General features: G+C 48.3%; 1 protein-coding gene across 2 annotated transcripts in view; it reads right to left on the bottom strand.

Moving 5' to 3' along the window:
• Positions 1 to 579: 579 nt before the first annotated feature.
• LOC147084943 (immunoglobulin superfamily member 1-like) overlaps positions 580 to 17,429 on the bottom strand; it is a 39,144-nt gene continuing 22,294 nt past the window's right edge. The window contains exons 4-7 of one of the 2 annotated variants that reach the window (XM_085979635.1): positions 16,986 to 17,291; positions 6,781 to 6,882; positions 4,146 to 4,183; positions 580 to 1,925 (exon numbers count right to left, since the gene is read on the bottom strand). In XM_085979635.1, coding sequence (XP_085835761.1) covers positions 1,791 to 1,925; positions 4,146 to 4,183; positions 6,781 to 6,882; positions 16,986 to 17,291 — 581 coding nt within the window. In that variant the 3' untranslated portion in view covers positions 580 to 1,790. The remainder of the gene's footprint in view (positions 1,926 to 4,145; positions 4,184 to 6,780; positions 6,883 to 16,985; positions 17,292 to 17,429) is intronic. The other variant, XM_085979636.1, reaches the window with a different exon arrangement.

The raw sequence follows: 17,429 nt of genomic DNA, 5'->3' as shown, positions 1-17,429 counted from the left end.
TTCCTCAAGTGCGGTGCCCATAATTGAGCACAATAATCCAGTTGAGGCCGAACCAGTGTATCATAAAGGTTCATCAAAACTTCTTTGCTTTTGTACTGTATATATGACTTGTCTACCCTGTGGAATTGTCCATGAGAACGTGGTTGAGCTAGACACACCACAAGCAGTTTACAGAGTAAGCAGCACTTGCTGTTGTAAGAATACTTTCTTCGGTATCCCAGCAAAACATGCCCTGTATTTGACGAGATATTAAACCCCTCATTTAACACGCCATTAAGGTTTGACTCCTGACTTGAACATCGGAGTCCATGATACTTAGGTTTGGCTCTCTGGACTGTCTTACAGCATACAGTTCGGGTTGAATTTCAGTTTGCCTTACCAATCATCAGTTACCTACAAGCTACCGAGTGGATGAATTCATCGTTTCAGTGCTATGGAGAAAGTGCTAGGGAGTGGGACTAATTGGTTAGCTCTTTCAAAGAGCCAGCACAGGCACGATGGACCGAATGGCCTGCCTCTGTGATGTATCATTGTATTATTCTTGCCGCATCATCAACGCAGAAATCAGAACACCAATCACACCTTAATAACAATTTATTTACCACAATTATCTCTACTGAACTGTAAACATTCAGTATACAAACCGTTAACAGTAATTAATAATTGTAGACTAGAATCGGCTAGCAGTTTGAACAACAAATAATTAGTGGACAGGTTTACTTAACTAAATGCTTTCACAGAGGTGGTCAAAGGGAATTCACTGCATCAGTTTAATTCCGCATTAACGGAATCACTGACTGATAAATTGTAATTGAGAACAATGCCTGAGACCACTGCAACTTTGTAAGATATATTTAGTACTAACTCGTTATATGGCAGACAGTTCAACAGCGTGAGATTGCCAATATATTGAATAGGTTATATGCTATGTGCTAGCAGTAAACAAAGTTTATAGAGCTTATACGACCTGGTCCTTATGAGCAGTGTAGCGGTTAGCAAAGTTTACAGAGCTAATACGACCTTGTCCTTATGGGAAGCATAGCGGCTGGCAAAGTTTAAAGAGCTTATACGACCTTGTCCTTATGCGCAGCATGGCTGAGCTTATCTCCCTTCTCCCCGGGGTGGTGGCTTTCACTTCTGAAACGTTGAGTTAATGAACCCCTTTTGTGGTAATGCTACCTGTTCCACTGGATGCCCTTTACTGGTTGAAGTTACCTTACACATGAATAACTATCTTACCTAGCTGGCTTAATTCTCGCCTTCCGTGGTCTCAAGCAAGATGTACAGTTGAGGCATATGCACAACACTTTCTGGAACTGGCTAGCATCTCCCTACAATTGGAACTAAATAATGCCTTACATTTTATCCTGAATGTACTTGTAAAGGCAACTAGCAAACTGTAAGTTATAAAGTACAGGAGAAGACAATAGAAAAATGAGAGAATCTTCTTCTAATTAACAAAGAGAACTTTCATCAAATGAAGTCAAAGTGAACCTGAGAGATTCTGTCGATAGCTGCGCCAATTGCAATAATATTGAGATATATATTTGAAGTAAATAAGGCAAGCGACTATTAAAATGTTACCCTATATCGCTGCTCAGGTGCCTCGCAATCTGGTTTATCCTACTGTTATGATGCAACCAGAGGCCAGCAATGGATTTCCTGCAAGCTGCTGGGTTCGTTATTATGTTGAGACATATTGAAACGACACCCCGTGTTAAATCCAGTAGAGTCATTTTATCAGCACTGTGCTACCATCCCGAGCTTTTTCTCCACAACAGTTGGACTGGTCAGCAGTTTCGAACTCCTGCATAAACACAGGTATCTGGACTAGTTGCTGAAGTTGCTTGAGTAAGAGCTGCGGTGTTTAGTTCAGCATAAGTGATTTCCTCATCGTTGTTGCTTGCGGCTGATTGGTCAGATACCTGCACAGGTTAAGAAAAAGAGAGTGCAAATGTTAGCAGGGAAAATCGCATTCCAGAAAATTGTCATAGGGAATCTTTGTTTTGTTATGTTTTGCAGTGGTGTGCTACTTTTTCATTAAAAATGGCCCATAAATTCGGGTCGGGGATTTCCCGCGGGTGCAAGCCCCCAACCTGCACTTACCTAGCGTGCCGGCCGTTCTGCTGTGGGCCCGCGTGGGTTTCCGATCCTGGGCCTCCTCCAACTGCCGGTGCACAGTGCTTGCGTATCCCAGGGGCGAAGTTAGTTCGATGCATCCCCTGGGATCACGTGGGCCATGGGCAGCCAATCGGAGCAGGGAATCTCCATTCATACATTTGACAGGAAGACCTGTCAAATCTATGAATAGAAATTGGCCCCAAAACCAAAGAAAAGCTTCCAAATAAATTAAAAAAAACATCACATTTTTAAAATAACTATAAATTACATAAATTAACTACAATAAACAAAACTGTTAATTTTTGAAAAAAATAATTAAAGTTTTTAAAAGGGCTAAAATAAACTTAACTTTCTTTAAAGTATTTTTAAATGATAAACCTGTGGAAAAAGTGTTTTAATTTTACTTAGTTAACCTCTTACTTGCAGCTGATGGAGACTTACCCGCACTGAAAAGCCTGTGAAAAATGTGGAAGTTCCAGGCGCACGTGCTGCCTCTCTGGCGCACATGTTTGATCTCCGAACCCCTTCCTTCAAGAGAACAGAATTTCTGGTTTCCAGCGCATGTGCAGTGCATGCACGAAACCGGCACGCCCGTTGGCCTTACGGGTGAGTATGCAGCGCGTACTCACCCATGCAGACCCGGATTTCTGGCCCGTTATGTTATGCACTGTTGTGTTATGTTTTCATTAATAATATTGGTCTGGAAATTGCGGTTGGAAGCTTGCCGCCAATGCACGCATCTGAACCGAGAATAAATAGGAACTTAACTGGTGTCTCCGGTACTTCAGACTCTTCAAGTCCTAGGCTTGTAGGTGTACGCCCACCAATCCCAGGGATGCATGCAGTTCACAAGCATCCCTGGGATCATGTGGTCCTGCCCAATCAATCAAAACGAGGGATTCCTATGATGCTGTTGGGAATTCCATTTACGTACGGGATCCCGGATGGACCAGAAATTCGGGTCCCCACAGGTGAGTACGCGCGGGGTACTCATGCATAGCACCAACGGAAGTGCCGGTCTCGTGCATGCACTGCACATGCGTTGGAAACCGGGACTTCCGTTCCCTTGAAGGAAGGAGTTCACAGGTCAAACGCGTGCGCTGCAGAGGCAGCGCGTACGCCTGCAGCTTCCATTTTTTACACGTTTCTCTGGGAAGGTAAGTCTCCAGCAGCTGTACATTTAAAAAGCAGGTGCAAGGCCTGCTTTTAACAAGGTAAGTGGTGAATTAGGTAAAATTAAAACATTTTTTCCACAGGTTTATTATTTCTAAATATTAAAGAAAGGTAAGTTTATTTTTAGCCCCGTAAAAAACTGTAACTAATGTTTTCAAAAATTTAAATTACTGTTTAAAATAGTCATTTTATGTAATTGATAGTTATTTTTAAAATGAGATTTAAAAACATTTTTTTTTTGAAGTTTTACTTAGGTTTTGGGGCCGATCTCTATTCATAGATTTGACAGCTCTTCCTGTCAAAACTATGAATAGAGATTCCCTGCTCAGATTGGCTCCACATGGCCCACGTGATACCAGGGGACGCGGTGAACTAACTTCGCCACTGGGATATGTGAGCACATTGGCAGCTGGTGGAGGCCCTGGATCGGAATCCCACATGGCCCCACAGCACAATGGCAGGTACACCAAGTAAATGCAGGTCGGAGGCTTGCACCCGCGGGAAGTCTCCGACCCAAATTTCTGATCCACTGGAAAGCAACTAAAAAAGCACACTTTCAAAGCACTTAAAAAAATAGATGATCACATGTTCAAATTTAATTGGAACTCCCTTTAAGTAAGCATTTGAAATTAAATTTGAATTTTTTGAATAATAAAAGTAAACATTTTAAAACGTGCCAATATTTAATTAAACTAATTTGAAACATGGTTGTCTGTTTATATCATTCAATTTTAACATCTATTCTACTCTGGGAGTATGCCATCATACCCATCACAAAATCCAGACCAATCCTTATTTATTGCAATTATATATGTAAACGTTTATAGAAAATGCAAATCAAAGATACTTACAACTGGATCCAAAGGCAATGGCGCTTGTACGGCTCTACCTATAAGGAAATCAATGATAAACAATATTTTGTTTCGTAGTAAACACACACATGTGGCAAGAAAACCCTGGGATACCTGGGCCCCGCGCATTTAATAGTGGAGAGGCCCAGGAGCAGAAATAGCTGGACCTCTGGAGCGCACATGTAGATTTTTTCCACACCAGAGGCCTTCGCATGCAGGGAGCCTCCGATCGAAAAATATGGGCCAATGTTTCAAATTCTATTATTCGTTGTTGGATATGGTCAACAATAGCAATTCAGACTTTTCCATGTATCTCTCGCTCCTCTGAGAGCATGAAGATGCAATAACATAATATGAACAGGCTCCATGTGTAGGCCAGACAAGGTAGACATGGGATATTCGATTTCTTGCAGGACATTATTGAACCAATTTGGTTTGCATAACAATCTTGCTGGTTTTCTTCGTAATTTTCTGGTGCCCATGATAAATTACTATATTAATAAGTTCAACGTTCAATGGTACGCTTCAGATCTCGCAATCTCTGGGTTATTACACTGAATGCGATGCGAACATGCGTAAAACATTGGGGGAGTTTAAACCTAAAAATTAACGGGTGGCTTTGCATCGTGTGGATAGTTAATTTGTTAAAAATCTGACTCCCGATCTGAACTCGCTGCCAACCCGACCACTGCCAGCTTTAACAGAGGCGGGATGGGGCGGGCAGCCAAGCCACTGCAAAGGGGTGGTACATCAATTTAAGTATTTTAGTGAGGCTGCAAGCCTTTTCTTTGCCCTCAATTTTGTGTTTAGCTGTAGCTGGTCGGACTTTACACTCTTCCTAAAACCCGGCAGTTGCAGCAAGGTGAGGACTGCTGCATTGAGGAGGTAATTGACTTTACACCTAACTCCTGGATTCAGGGTCATTGTCTAATGCCACCCCCCTCACATGTGATCGGTAAGCCCCACGAGGCCAGACTCTGATCAGTCCTAGGCCTTCCCCACCGACCAAAGAGGCCCCCGATCACACCCCAGGCCTCCTGCCTCCCCCCACCCCTATGAGGGCTCCGATCCCACTCCCAGGCCTCCCTCGCACCCCGACAAGAGGCCGCCGATCAGCCCAGGCCTCACCCCCGACCGCCCACGAGGCCTCCGATCACCCCCGAGGTCTCCGCTCCCTCCACAAGGCTCTGCCGGCCATCCCCATGATCATCCCGGCCCCGAATTTCTGCAGACCCTCCATTTGCTCCTCCTGCCGTCCCCCAGCCTCGGATGATCTTCACATCCACGCCAACTGATGATCCTCACACACGGCCGTCGACCTTCCAACAGCCGATTTTCCTCGCCCACCATCCAAACTAAGGACACCCCCTCCGTGCTCCTTCGGCCGACCCCGCATTCCCCGCCACCCCCACCGCTACATCCGTGATCCCTCCCTTCCAGCTCTGTGTGGCCAGGTGCCGCAGGCCTAACTGCACTCCGCCACCAGCCATCCTTTCAATCTGGCGGTCTGTGGGTGAGAAACAGAGCCCTCTCATGCAATTCAGGCCCTGCTGTTAAATTAGACCAGACCAGCGGAAAACGCGTTCTCCCGGGTTTCCTGACCGCCTCGGAGCCCCCCCTCCCTTAGGACCCCCACCTCTCCCAACAGGCCTTGCATATTTAATCCCAGCCGATTTTTATGCTTTAATGGTTGACTTCAGCCTAAAGGATACTGGTGTCTTTATTATTCCATGTTACATTGATGGGCGCTTGTATATTTTCAAATGTACAAACAGTTCATAGGAGTCCAAGAGTAAAACAATAAACATTGCAATTCTAGCAAGCCGGGGTAAAAATTCCACAAATCCTTGGGACAATCTTAACCTCATATGGAAACTGAGAAGATCGGGTTCAACGCTGATTTTTTAATTCGCTCTATTGTACTCTCTATTGCAATCTGAACGGAACTGAGAGATTACAGCTATCGAGCAAGATTGAACAGGCTGGGGCCTGTTTCTTTAGTAAAGGGAAGACTTAGAGAAGACCTGATGGAGGTAGAAGTGGTGCAAATTTGTCAACTTGTGGGAGAATACAAAATTAGGGGTCATCAATTCAAGATAGTCAAGTATGAATCCAATAGGGAAATAGAACGAAATGTCTTTACTCAGAGACTGGTTAGACTTTGGAAGTGTTTGAGCCAAATAGCTCAGTTGCATTCAAAAGGAAACTAGATGAGTATATGAGAGCAAAGGAAATGGAAGTATATGCTGAAAGGCTGAGATGAGGTAGATGGAATGGGAGGAGACTGGTGTGGCCAAACAGAAGCACGGAACAGTTGGGCCGAATGGCCTGTTCCTGTGCTGTATATTATAACGTCATTCGAGTGTGACTTTGAACGGGGTTGTAAAAGCATAGTTCCCACCGAACCCTTAAGTTTCCGACGATGCCAGATCAATTAAAATGACACCCAAATATGTCATTAATTTTAGTTTCATATAAGCTAGCTTGACATGTTGCTATAATTTAGGACATTTCTGAGATCACGAGCGAGCCAATTTTGAGAGTACACTTCAGGATACTATTCCGACCTTAAACCAAAACACTTCCAATTGCAGCACTTACACACAACATTGGGAACATTAATAACGCTACTTACTTCTTTTGCAAAGCCAGATCCCGGTTATGCCCAACAATAGTGCAAGTATTATTACGGCTGCGCATACTAGCCCGACTGACATCGCAGAAATGTTTCCCGGATCTGAAAAAAGAGAGATTTTGATAATCGCAGGGCAGTTCCGGCTCCTTACTGTCAGTGCATGCGCGATTGGCGACCTTTCAAATGTGATTGGTCGTTAATGTATACCGAATTACACATGCAACTCCAACATAAGGTAGGGTAACTGTTTCCATGTTGTAATATATACACGACATTCGAAATCATGCTGAAACATCCCCATATTAAGGAAGGGATGTGCATTTCGTATGATTGTCTCATTTGTTACTAACGTCAAATCTCAGACACAGGGACACAACGCGCAACTGAACTGATGTTGAGCTTTCTGTTCATCCACTCCTTCCCTAAAAGCGAGATCGCTTGCTTAGTGATGTGTGCCGGGTTTCCAAGTGAGCCAGCATGCGAGGGTCCATGGTGAGAGTGAACTATCTGAGGTGGTGTGAAAAAGATTTACAAAGGTTGAGAGCGGAACTGAGAGTTTTTACCTATCGTTAAATAACGAACAGGATGGGGCACTTTTATCTAGAAATGTTATTTTGGTGGGTGGCCTGATAGAGATCTTTAAAGCCTTGAACGGGTTTTAGAAAACCATAGACTAATAGAATGATACAGAACAGAAAGAGGGCATTCGGCCCATAGCGCCTGTGCCGGCTCCTGGAAAGATACAGGGTTAGAAATTCAGTATAGCCACTGTTGGGGCGGTAAAGTCGGGCGGCCGCCAAAGTTTGTGCCTGGCGCAAAGTCGAGGCCACTTCGCCGATAATCAGTATCATCGCCCTAAGTGGTTGCTGCAGCGCTAAAACTGGCGATGCACGCCTATCTTTAGGCACTAAGCCGCCGGTGCTGAGTGAGACCGCCGAGGCCGGGCGCAGCGCAGGTGTGGTCATTTCTTGATTGACGGCAGACCCGCTGGCGCCGGCCATCTCTTAAAGGGGGAAGGATAGAGTTGTTTGGCTGCCACGCCCTGGACACTGCAGCCCTCCAGCTAGGCCTGAGCACTGCTGCTGCACCTATTTAGTGACCAGGACGATGCAGAAGGCCCGTGAAAGAGCACAGCGCTTTACTGAAGCTGACCTGAGGCTGCTGGTTCGCGCTGTGGAGCAAAGACGCCATATTTTGTTTCCAGATAGTGGCAAGAAGCCGGTGACCAGCGTCTTCCGCAAAGCCTGGAGGGATGTCTCCAACAGGGTGACATCCAACAGTGTGGTTGGCAGGACTCCTGTACAATGCAGGAAGAAGTTTAATGACCTCACTAGGATTGTCAGGGTGAGTACCCTTTCCAGTGTCCTCCTCATCCTTGCATGTGCACCTCACATTATGGGCAAAGGGACCTGAAAGGCCTAATGGCCAGCCCTCATCCAGCAGCTATGGGACTGGCATGACCATCAATTGCACATTCTGCACTTTACATATTGTCCAAGCTATTCCACCATGGGAGGCTGTGCAGACAAGATCAGGGCTACACACCGTACTTAGAGGCCATCCTTTCTCTTGCAGGCCAAGCTGGCTAACAACAAGCGTAGCCAGCTTGCGACCGGGGGAGGCGGGCCTCAGCACCAGGAGCTCACCGACCTAGACCAGCACATGGAGCGCATCATGGGAGTCCGTTTCATTGGCCCCATTGCCACTGGAGATGCCGACCCTGTTCTGGGCACCAATGGTGAGGACATGACCTTTTGGACATCTCTCATTCCACTTGCGCATCAGATCAACATCCTTTGCCACTGTCCGATCAATGCGGTGAATGGCACCACTCATGCCTCCCTCGCTGACGCCCTGCCCTCACTCTAAAGCTACTCTTGTTCCTTCCTGCTTTCAGATGGTGAGGCGCCAGGTGAGGAGGAGGTCCCTGAAGCTGCCAGTGTCAGCCCCTCGGAAGAGGAGGAGGAGGAGGAGGAAGAGGAAGGCGGCCCATCAGTGGCACCCTCAGACGCGCCAACCCATGGCGATGTAGGGGACACGTCTTCCCTGGAGGGGAGCCTGGGGGAAGGGTCGGAGGGGAGTCCAGTTCCTGGGCCCAGCGGCCTGCAGCAACGCGGGAGGGGTGGGGAAGCTCGGCGGCCTTCTCCCCAAAGGGTGAGTGCGGCCTCCAGTCCGGCGACGGTCAGCGCAGAGGAGGTGTGCCTCCTCGAGGAAATGGCCATCGACTCAGAGCGCAGGCACACGGAGCTCATGGGGGTAGTGGCACGGATGCCTGACGCCATAGAGTCATTGGCTAAGAGCGTCAAGGAATTCGGGGCATCACAGGACAGAAGTCTGGAGGAAGTCGGTGCAGCTCAGGCCAGGAGTCTGAAGCAATTCGGTGCAGCTCAGGCCAGGAGTCTGCAGCAATTCGGGGCAGCTCAGGACAGGAGTCTGCAGGAAGTCGGGGCAGCTCAGGCCAGGAGTCTGGAGGAAGTCGGTGCAGCTCAGGCCAGGAGTCTGCAGCAATTCGGGGCAGCTCAGGACAGGAGTCTGCAGCAATTCGGGGCAGCTCAGGACAGGAGTCTGCAGGAAGTCGGGGCAGCTCAGGCCAGGAGTCTGGAGGAAGTCGGTGCAGCTCAGGCCAGGAGTCTGCAGCAATTCGGGGCAGCTCAGGACAGGAGTCTGCAGGAAGTCGGGGCAGCTCAGGCCAGGAGTCTGGAGGAAGTCGGTGCAGCTCAGGCCAGGAGTCTGCAGCAATTCGGGGCAGCTCAGGACAGGAGTCTGGAGGAAGTCAGGGCAGCTCAGGCCAGGAGTCTGCAGCAATTCGGGGCAGCTCAGGACAGGAGTCTGGAGGAAGTCGGGGCAGCTCAGGCCAGGAGTCTGCAGGAAGTCGGGGCAGCTCAGGCCAGGAGTCTGCAGCAATTCGGGGCAGCTCAGGACAGGAGTCTGGAGGAAGTCGGTGCAGCTCAGGCCAGGAGTCTGCAGCAATTCGGGGCAGCTCAGGACAGGAGTCTGGAGGAAGTCAGTGCAGCTCAGGCCAGGAGTCTGCAGCAATTCGGGGCAGCTCAGGCCAGGAGTCTGGAGGAAGTCGGTGCAGCTCAGGCCAGGAGTCTGCAGCAATTCGGGGCAGCTCAGGACAGGAGTCTGGAGGAAGTCGGTGCAGCTCAGGCCAGGAGTCTGCAGCAATTCGGGGCAGCTCAGGACAGGAGTCTGGAGGAAGTCGGTGCAGCTCAGGCCAGGAGACTGCAGGAAGTCGGGGCAGCTCAGGCAGCTAGTAGCCAAATGAACAGTGGTGCCGTCCAGTCACTGGCTGGTCTGATGCGGTCACAGACCAGGGTAACACGGGCACTAACTGCTGCCACACTCGCTGCGTCAGCCAGGCATCGCCAGGGCACCCGCCGCGCTGCAGCAGCACAGCGGTCTGTCCTTCAGCAGATTGCTGCACATGCTGCAGTGCTGGCCCGGGCGAGTGCCAGTGTCTCAGGCGACTACTGAGCGCCTGCCATCAGCCAGCTTGCTCCCATTCCTGCAGCCGCCACTGCCACTCCCCCAGTGGAACTGCCACGAGCTGCTGGACAGACTGATGCTGCCCAGCCACAGCTGCAGCAGTCACCAGCTGGCCCCTCGAGGGCCAGAGCTCGTCTAGGCCGACCCCCAAGGGCATCTGCCGTCACGCCATGTGCCCCTCAGGAGCCTTCCCCCAGCCTTGCTGCAGCCACTGGGCTCACTTTGAGGAGGAGCAGCAGGGCGGGCAGGGGCCATGCAAAGATGCCCAAGGCATCGCCCTCGCGGGCCAAAAACTAGAATGTGTGGCCAGTTGTGTTTGTTTTTTGAGGCCAAGAATTGGATGTTTGCTTCTTGAAGGCCGAGGATGTGATGTTTGTTTTTTACGAAGGCCGAGGGTGACGGCCATTTTTGTTGCACTGTTCTGTTAATCCTCTCCAGGTTGTGGGAGCGAGTAATGTGTCTGACTGTTTTTTGGGGGTTTGTTCTGTTTTTGTTTTTCATGCGGGAAGGGCACTGAGTTTGTGGAATAAACCATTTTCTTTATTCAGATTGTCCATGTTTGAACTTTGAAGTTTTTGTTGCCTTAACCGGCTGAGGGCTTGCGGAGCGGCTGCATTCATGTTCTTTCATTGGCACAAGCCATTCCCTGACAGGGGGCCTAGAACCTACGTTCAATAAGCCGCCGACGGGTGGCCCTTGCACCTTGTGCCTCCCTCCTGTGCTGGTCCTCCTCCTCCTCCTCCTCCTGCTCCTCCTGCTCCTCCTCCTGAGGTGGTGCTCCAACCTGAGGTGGCAGTGCCCGAGTCCTGCGGATAGCCAGGTTGTGCAGCATGCAGCAGACGACCACGAAATGGGAGACTCGCTCCGGTGAATACTGCAGGGCTCCGCCAGAACGATCCAGGCAGCGGAACCGTTGCTTCAGGACACCAATTGTTTGTTCGATGGTGTTCCTGGTCGCTTGATGGCTCTCGTTGTATCGCTCTTCAGCAGGGGTTCTGGGCGCGCGGAGCGGGGTCATGAGCCAGGTACACAAAGGGTAGCCTTTGTCCCCAATAAGCCATCCTCTTGGGTGAGGCTGGGCCTGGAACATGTCAGCCACAGTTGTCTGTCGCAGGATAAAGGCATTGTGGCTGCTGCCTGGAAAGCAGGCATTGACAGCTAGAATGCGCTGCCTGTGGTCACACACCAGCTGTACGTTGAGGGAATGGTAGCCCTTCCGGTTGCGATAATCCTCGGCATTCTCCAGAGCTGCCTGCAAAGCCACATGCGTGCAGTCAATGGCGCCCTGCACCATGGGGATGGCCGCTATTCTTGCAAATCCCATTGCACGCTGCTGCTGCTTCTCCAGGTTCATGGGGAAGGAGATGAATTGACGTCTCCTTCTGAAAAGGGCATTGGTCACCTGGCAGATGCAGCAATGCACGGCGAATTGGGAGATGCTAGCAATGTCCCCAGCAGCGGATTGGAAGGAGCTGGTGGCATAGTAGTTCAGAGCCACCGTCACCTTCACTGCCACCGACAGAGACGTCCTGCACCTCAGCTGTGGCTGCAGATCTCTCTGAAGCAGCTGGCAGATCTCTGTGACCACCTCCCTTCTGAATCGCAGCCTCCTAACACACTGCTCATCAGACATGTTGACATAGGAGAACTGCTGGCGGCATACCCTGTGTGGGCAAGGCCTCCCTTGCCAACGCCTGTTGCCCCCTCTGTGTCTAGCCAGGGCTGCCACTCTCTCACGGCGTCTGTGAGCCCTTTGGAAGTAATGGTGCAAGGCAGCGTTGACAGCCCCCATAATATGCTGGCAAACAATGAGATATCAATGAAGGCAAAGAGAATTGCAAAGCTGTGGCCTGAAACCAGAAATACCTGTCCTAGTGTTGGGCCAAAGCAGTAAGCTCTCTACCTTGGTCTCTCCAAAACTCCGGCTCACAAGAGTGAGTGCTGCAAAATGGCTGCCCTTTATAGTGCAGGGGAAGTGCCCTTTAATTTGCACTCCCCGCGGCCCGCATCGGATGTGCACCGTTCCACTCCACAGTCATTAGGGCCGCCAGGTGCACAATGGGGTGGCGTGACTGAAGTTCCGGTTTGGGGCGCACAAAGGGCGTTGCACGAGGAAATGACGTCATGATGCGCGCGCGCAGCTGAGCGTGTGCAAAGACTTTGCGCCGGCGCTAACTGTCTACTGAAGTTGGGGCGAGGCGCAGATCGCGCTGCGCCCGGGCGCTAATCGCCTAGCGCTCGAGATCTACTCCTCCTAAGGTGCTAACGGCTGGCGCAGCCAACTGAATTTCTAGGCCATATCCCCTTACTCCCATTCCCCTTCTCTTTCCCCAAAGCCCTGCAACTAATCCCAGTGTAGGATAGACGGTAGACATATAATAGAAACATAGAAGATAGGAGCAGTAGTAGACCATTTGGCCTCTCGAGCCTGCTCCGCCAATCATTGCGATCAGTACCTTGTCCCTGCTTTCTCCCCATACCCCTTGATCCCTTTAGCCTTAAGAAATATATCCAACTCCTTCTTGAATATATTTAATGAATTGTCCTCTACTGACTTCTGTGCAGAGAATTCCACAGGCTCACCACTCTCTGGGTGAAGAAATTCCTCCTCATCTCTGGCCTAAATGGCTTACCCCTTATCCTTAGACTGTGACCCCTGGTTGTAGACTCCCCGACCATCGGGAACATCCTTCCATCATCTAGTCTGTCCAGTCCTGTCAGAATTTTATAAGTTTCAATGACATCCCCTCTCATTCTTCTAAACTCCAGTGAGTATAAGCCCAATCGACCCAATCTCTCCTCATACGTCAATCCTGCCATCCCATGTATCAGTCTGGTGAATCTTCACTGAACTCCTTCCGTGGCAAGAACATTCTTCCTCAGATAAGGCAACCAAAACTGAACACATTACTCTAAGATACTAATAGATATTTCCACTTGTGAGGGTCTAAAAAACTAGAGGTCATCAATATAAGATAGTCACTAATTACTCCATAAAGGAACTCAGGAGAAGGTTTTGTGCAAAGATAATGGTTATAATTTGAAAAGTGCAATCACATGAAGCCTTTAAGAGGAAAAGCATTAAGGGAAAGCTGAATAACTACATGAGGAAGAGAGGAACAGAAAAATATGCTACTAGTTTTTGATGAAGCAGCGTGGTAGGAGGCTTCTGTGCAGCATAAACAGTGGCAGAGATCACTTGGACCGAATGCTCTGTTTCTGTCTTTTAAATTCTATGGCCCAGAAACTCATTTCGGGCAGTGGCGCAATTGGATGCTATCGGAATGGCCGCCCGTTACATGCTGTGCCTGATATTCCGTCCCAGTAATGAGAATTTGACAAATCAAATTCACCTTGGCAGATCAATATGTGTGGATCTGATACAGGCGCTGTAAGCATGTTATCTATGGGTTAGAGGTGCTAATGTGAGCACGGGTCATAATGGAAGAGTCATAGCCTGAGATTTGAGTACAAGAGTAAAGACGCCTTACTGCAACGATATTGAGCCCTGGTGAGACCACACCTGGAGTTTTGTGTGCAGTTCTGGTCTCCTTACCTAATGAAGGAGATACTTGCCATAGAGGGAGTGCAACGAATGTTAACCAGAGTGATTCATGGGATGGGGGGATTGTCCTATGAGGAGAGATTGAGTTGACTGGGCCTATATTCTCTAGAGTTTAGAAGAATGTGAGGTGATCTCATTGAAACATACACAATTCTTACAGGGCTTAACAGGGTAGATGCAGGGAGGATGTTTCCCCTGGCTGGAGAGTCGAGAACCAGGTGCCACTTTCTCAGAATAAAGGGTCGGCCATTTAGAACTGAGATGAGGAGAAATGTCTTCAATCAGTGTGGTGAATCTTTGGAATTCTCTACCCCAGAGGGCTGTGGAAGCTCAGTCGTTGAGTATGTTCATGACAGAGATCAATAGATTTTTGGGTATTAAGGGAATCAAGTGATATAGGGATAGTGCAGGAAAGTGAATTTTACATTGAAGATCAGCCATGATCTTATTGAATGGCAGAGCGGGATGGAAGGGACAAATGTTCCCATCCTCCTCCTCTTTCTTAAGTTCTTATGAAATGTGGTCACATTTTCATGGTACATATCAAATATGGTTACATATCAAATAAGTTTTTTTTTTAAATGCATATGCCTTAGAAAGTGGATAATTTTCTATAGACTATAGAAGAATAGAAAACCGAATATTTTTAAATGGTAATACAGTATTAAATATTGGTTTTCAGTGAGATTTGTGTGTCCTCGTACAGGAAACACATAGTTAACATGCAGGTACAGCAAGCAATTAGGTAGGCAAATGGCATGTTGAACTTTATTGCAAGTGGGCTGGAGTAGAAGAATAAAGAAGTCTTATTACAATTGTGCAGGGCTCTGGTGAGATCACACCTGGAGTACTGTGTCCAGTTCTGCTCTACTTATTTAAGGATGGATGTATTTGCCTAAAGGCGGTTCAACGGATTTTCAGTAGAATGATAACTGGGATGAGAGGGTTTTCCTATGACGAGGGATTGAGTAGATTGGGCCTATACTCCCTGGAGTTTACAAGAATGAGAGGTGATCTCATTGATACATATAAAGTGGGCATTGAAAGGGGAGATGCTGAGAGATTGTTTACACTGGCTGGAGAGTCGAGAACTAGGGGTCATAGTCTCAGGATAAGGGATTGAGGGCTAAAAATTCGGTATCGCCGCGCCAGGTCTTTAGCGCCCAAAATTTAGCGCTCGCCCGGATTCCCGTAGCGCCCGCCTGAAATTCAGTTGCGGCGGCCCAAGACGTAGGCGGGCACTATTGCAAGGTTTGGCCGCCTCGTTTGGGGCGATGAAAGTCAGTTTCAGGCGTCCAGCTGCCGCTGCGGCACCCGATGCGGTGCGGCAGGCTGGGGTACTGCAGGCCTCCTCCTTCTCTTAAGGAGGAGCTGCCTGCAGCCATGAGATCGCCGCTGGATTCCCCCGGCAAATGAGCCCGGCACCACGGAGAAGTGCCGGGCTCGCGGGAGTCAGACATCAATGCCGCGGGGGGGTTGTGCAGGAGTCCGGGGAGGGAGGTGCGGCCAGGCGGCCGCCTGGAAAGCGGCCGGCCGCCCCTCCACCTTTATGCGCCGGCCTCTCGGAGCTGCAAGGCACCGTTTTTCAAACGCTGTTTGCGGCCGCCACGGGCGAGGCGGCCGCAACTGAATTTGGCGGTCGGCACGGAATCGCATTGGAACCGGGGCGCTGTGCACACCGATGACGTCATCGGTGCTGGCACAGCGCTACCGGCTAGCGCCGATGTTAGTGCCCAACTGAATTTCGGGCGCTAAAAAACTTCAGGCGCAAACCACTCTATAGCCAAAAAGTGGGCGCAAACGCGACTGAATTTCTAGGCCTGAATTTTTTAGACTGCGATGAGGAGCAATTCCTTCACTCAGAGGTTTGTGAATCTTTGGATTTGTCTGTCCCATTGGGCTGTGGATGCTCAAACATTGAGTATATTCAAGGCTGCAATAGATGGATTTTTGGACTCCAGATGAATTAATGGATTTGGGGATAGGGCTGGAAAGTGGAGTTGAGGTAGATGATCAGTCATGATCTTATTGAATGGTGGAGCAGGCTCGAGGGGCCGTTTGGCCTTCACCTGCTCCTATTATTAAAGGAACGTGTTTGGCTGGCTTGGTTGAGTAGACTATACTCGCTCTTGTCTTGCAATATTCTAATCTTTGAGACTGTAAAAGTGGGAAGAGAGTAACATTACCTTACTATCACACCTTAGAACCTCATTACAAGTGAGATCAGCAAAGATAGTAATGTAACTTTACGTCTTTTAATTATACAGCATATAAATAAAGTGTAAAGGCAAAACACTTCGGATGCTGGAAAGCTGTAATATAAAGAGAAAATTTTGGAAATAATTTGTTGCCGGACCTGCTGAGAAATTCCAGCATTTTCTGTCCAAATAAAATGCTACAGTTTAGAGATTCATTCTGAGACTGGATCTAAAAGAGATAAATAGAGTCATAACTTGAAATATTCTCATGGGGCTGTTGTGATCAAAAATGTAGGTATGCATTGCCATGGGGTTGGCCTCTACATTTCACAGATTTTAAGGAGAGTTTCATCATGATCTGTAATTTTAGATTGAAATCACATTACAACTGAAGCCAAGCCAATGGGAGGCAAATTATTGTAATGGAGACTGCGGTGTGAAGGGGCAGGCGCAGTTAGACACAATATTATGAAGGTTGAATCCATGCTTATGTGTGAGATCTATCAAACTGAGGTGAGCAACTTATTTAATCTAATATTTTACAAGCAATGCTTCAAATGTAGCGTTTGTTTATATTATGTCTGCACATCTGGAACACATCCATTGACTTGCTTGATCAATTGTTCTTGCTCTGCACAAATTAGAATACCCATGTCACGACATTATTGCTCTGAATGTCTCTCAAAAATACTTATTTTGCTGCCAATCGCTAGGGACATCAGACGGCACTTATATCTGTAATATCTGTCAGCCTATTAGCTTGGTTATATCTGACAAACTATCTTCTGATTATCTTGGTTATATTTGCTTTGTCAATAATTAGCGTTGGACACTCCAAGGCAAGACAGAAATTTACCACTTTGAAAGTATATTGCCAAAATGTATGCTGGAATGTTTACCTGTTCTACATTCCGTAGTAACCAGCTTTGCAAAATCTTTTCATTGTTACTCACCTTCCATAGTTATCTGCACCGGAACACTGCTTGGGGACATTTGTGCTTTCTGGTCTATCGATGTTTGATATCTGCATGTGTACTTTCCAGTGTCACTTCTGCTCACGGTTACGATGGTGAAGGTGACAGCACGCTCAGATGCTGAGACATTCCTTTGGTGAATGTGATTCTCTCCTCCTCCTCTGTATAAATAATAACTGTCGCCGGAGTAACGAGTGAGACCACTGCATTTGATCATAACACTCTGTCCCACTGTGACTACACCAGAAGCGGGGTCCATGGAGATTGTCAGCTTTGGGAGTTCATCTACAATAGTCATATGAACACAATAATTAGGAACACGAGAGGTCCATACGAACCTTCGCGCCTTCTCCACCATTCAATATCATATGTAAAAAGTCACACAACGCCGGGTTATATTCCAACAGCTTTATTGAAATCACA

The sequence above is a fragment of the Somniosus microcephalus genome, unplaced genomic scaffold (genome assembly GCF_052327205.1).
Source record: "Somniosus microcephalus isolate GS21.2 unplaced genomic scaffold, FLI_Smic_1.0 unresolved_chr9, whole genome shotgun sequence".
NCBI classification, from domain to species: Eukaryota; Metazoa; Chordata; class Chondrichthyes; order Squaliformes; family Somniosidae; genus Somniosus; species Somniosus microcephalus.
This window is presented reverse-complemented; position numbering and strand designations above follow the sequence as displayed.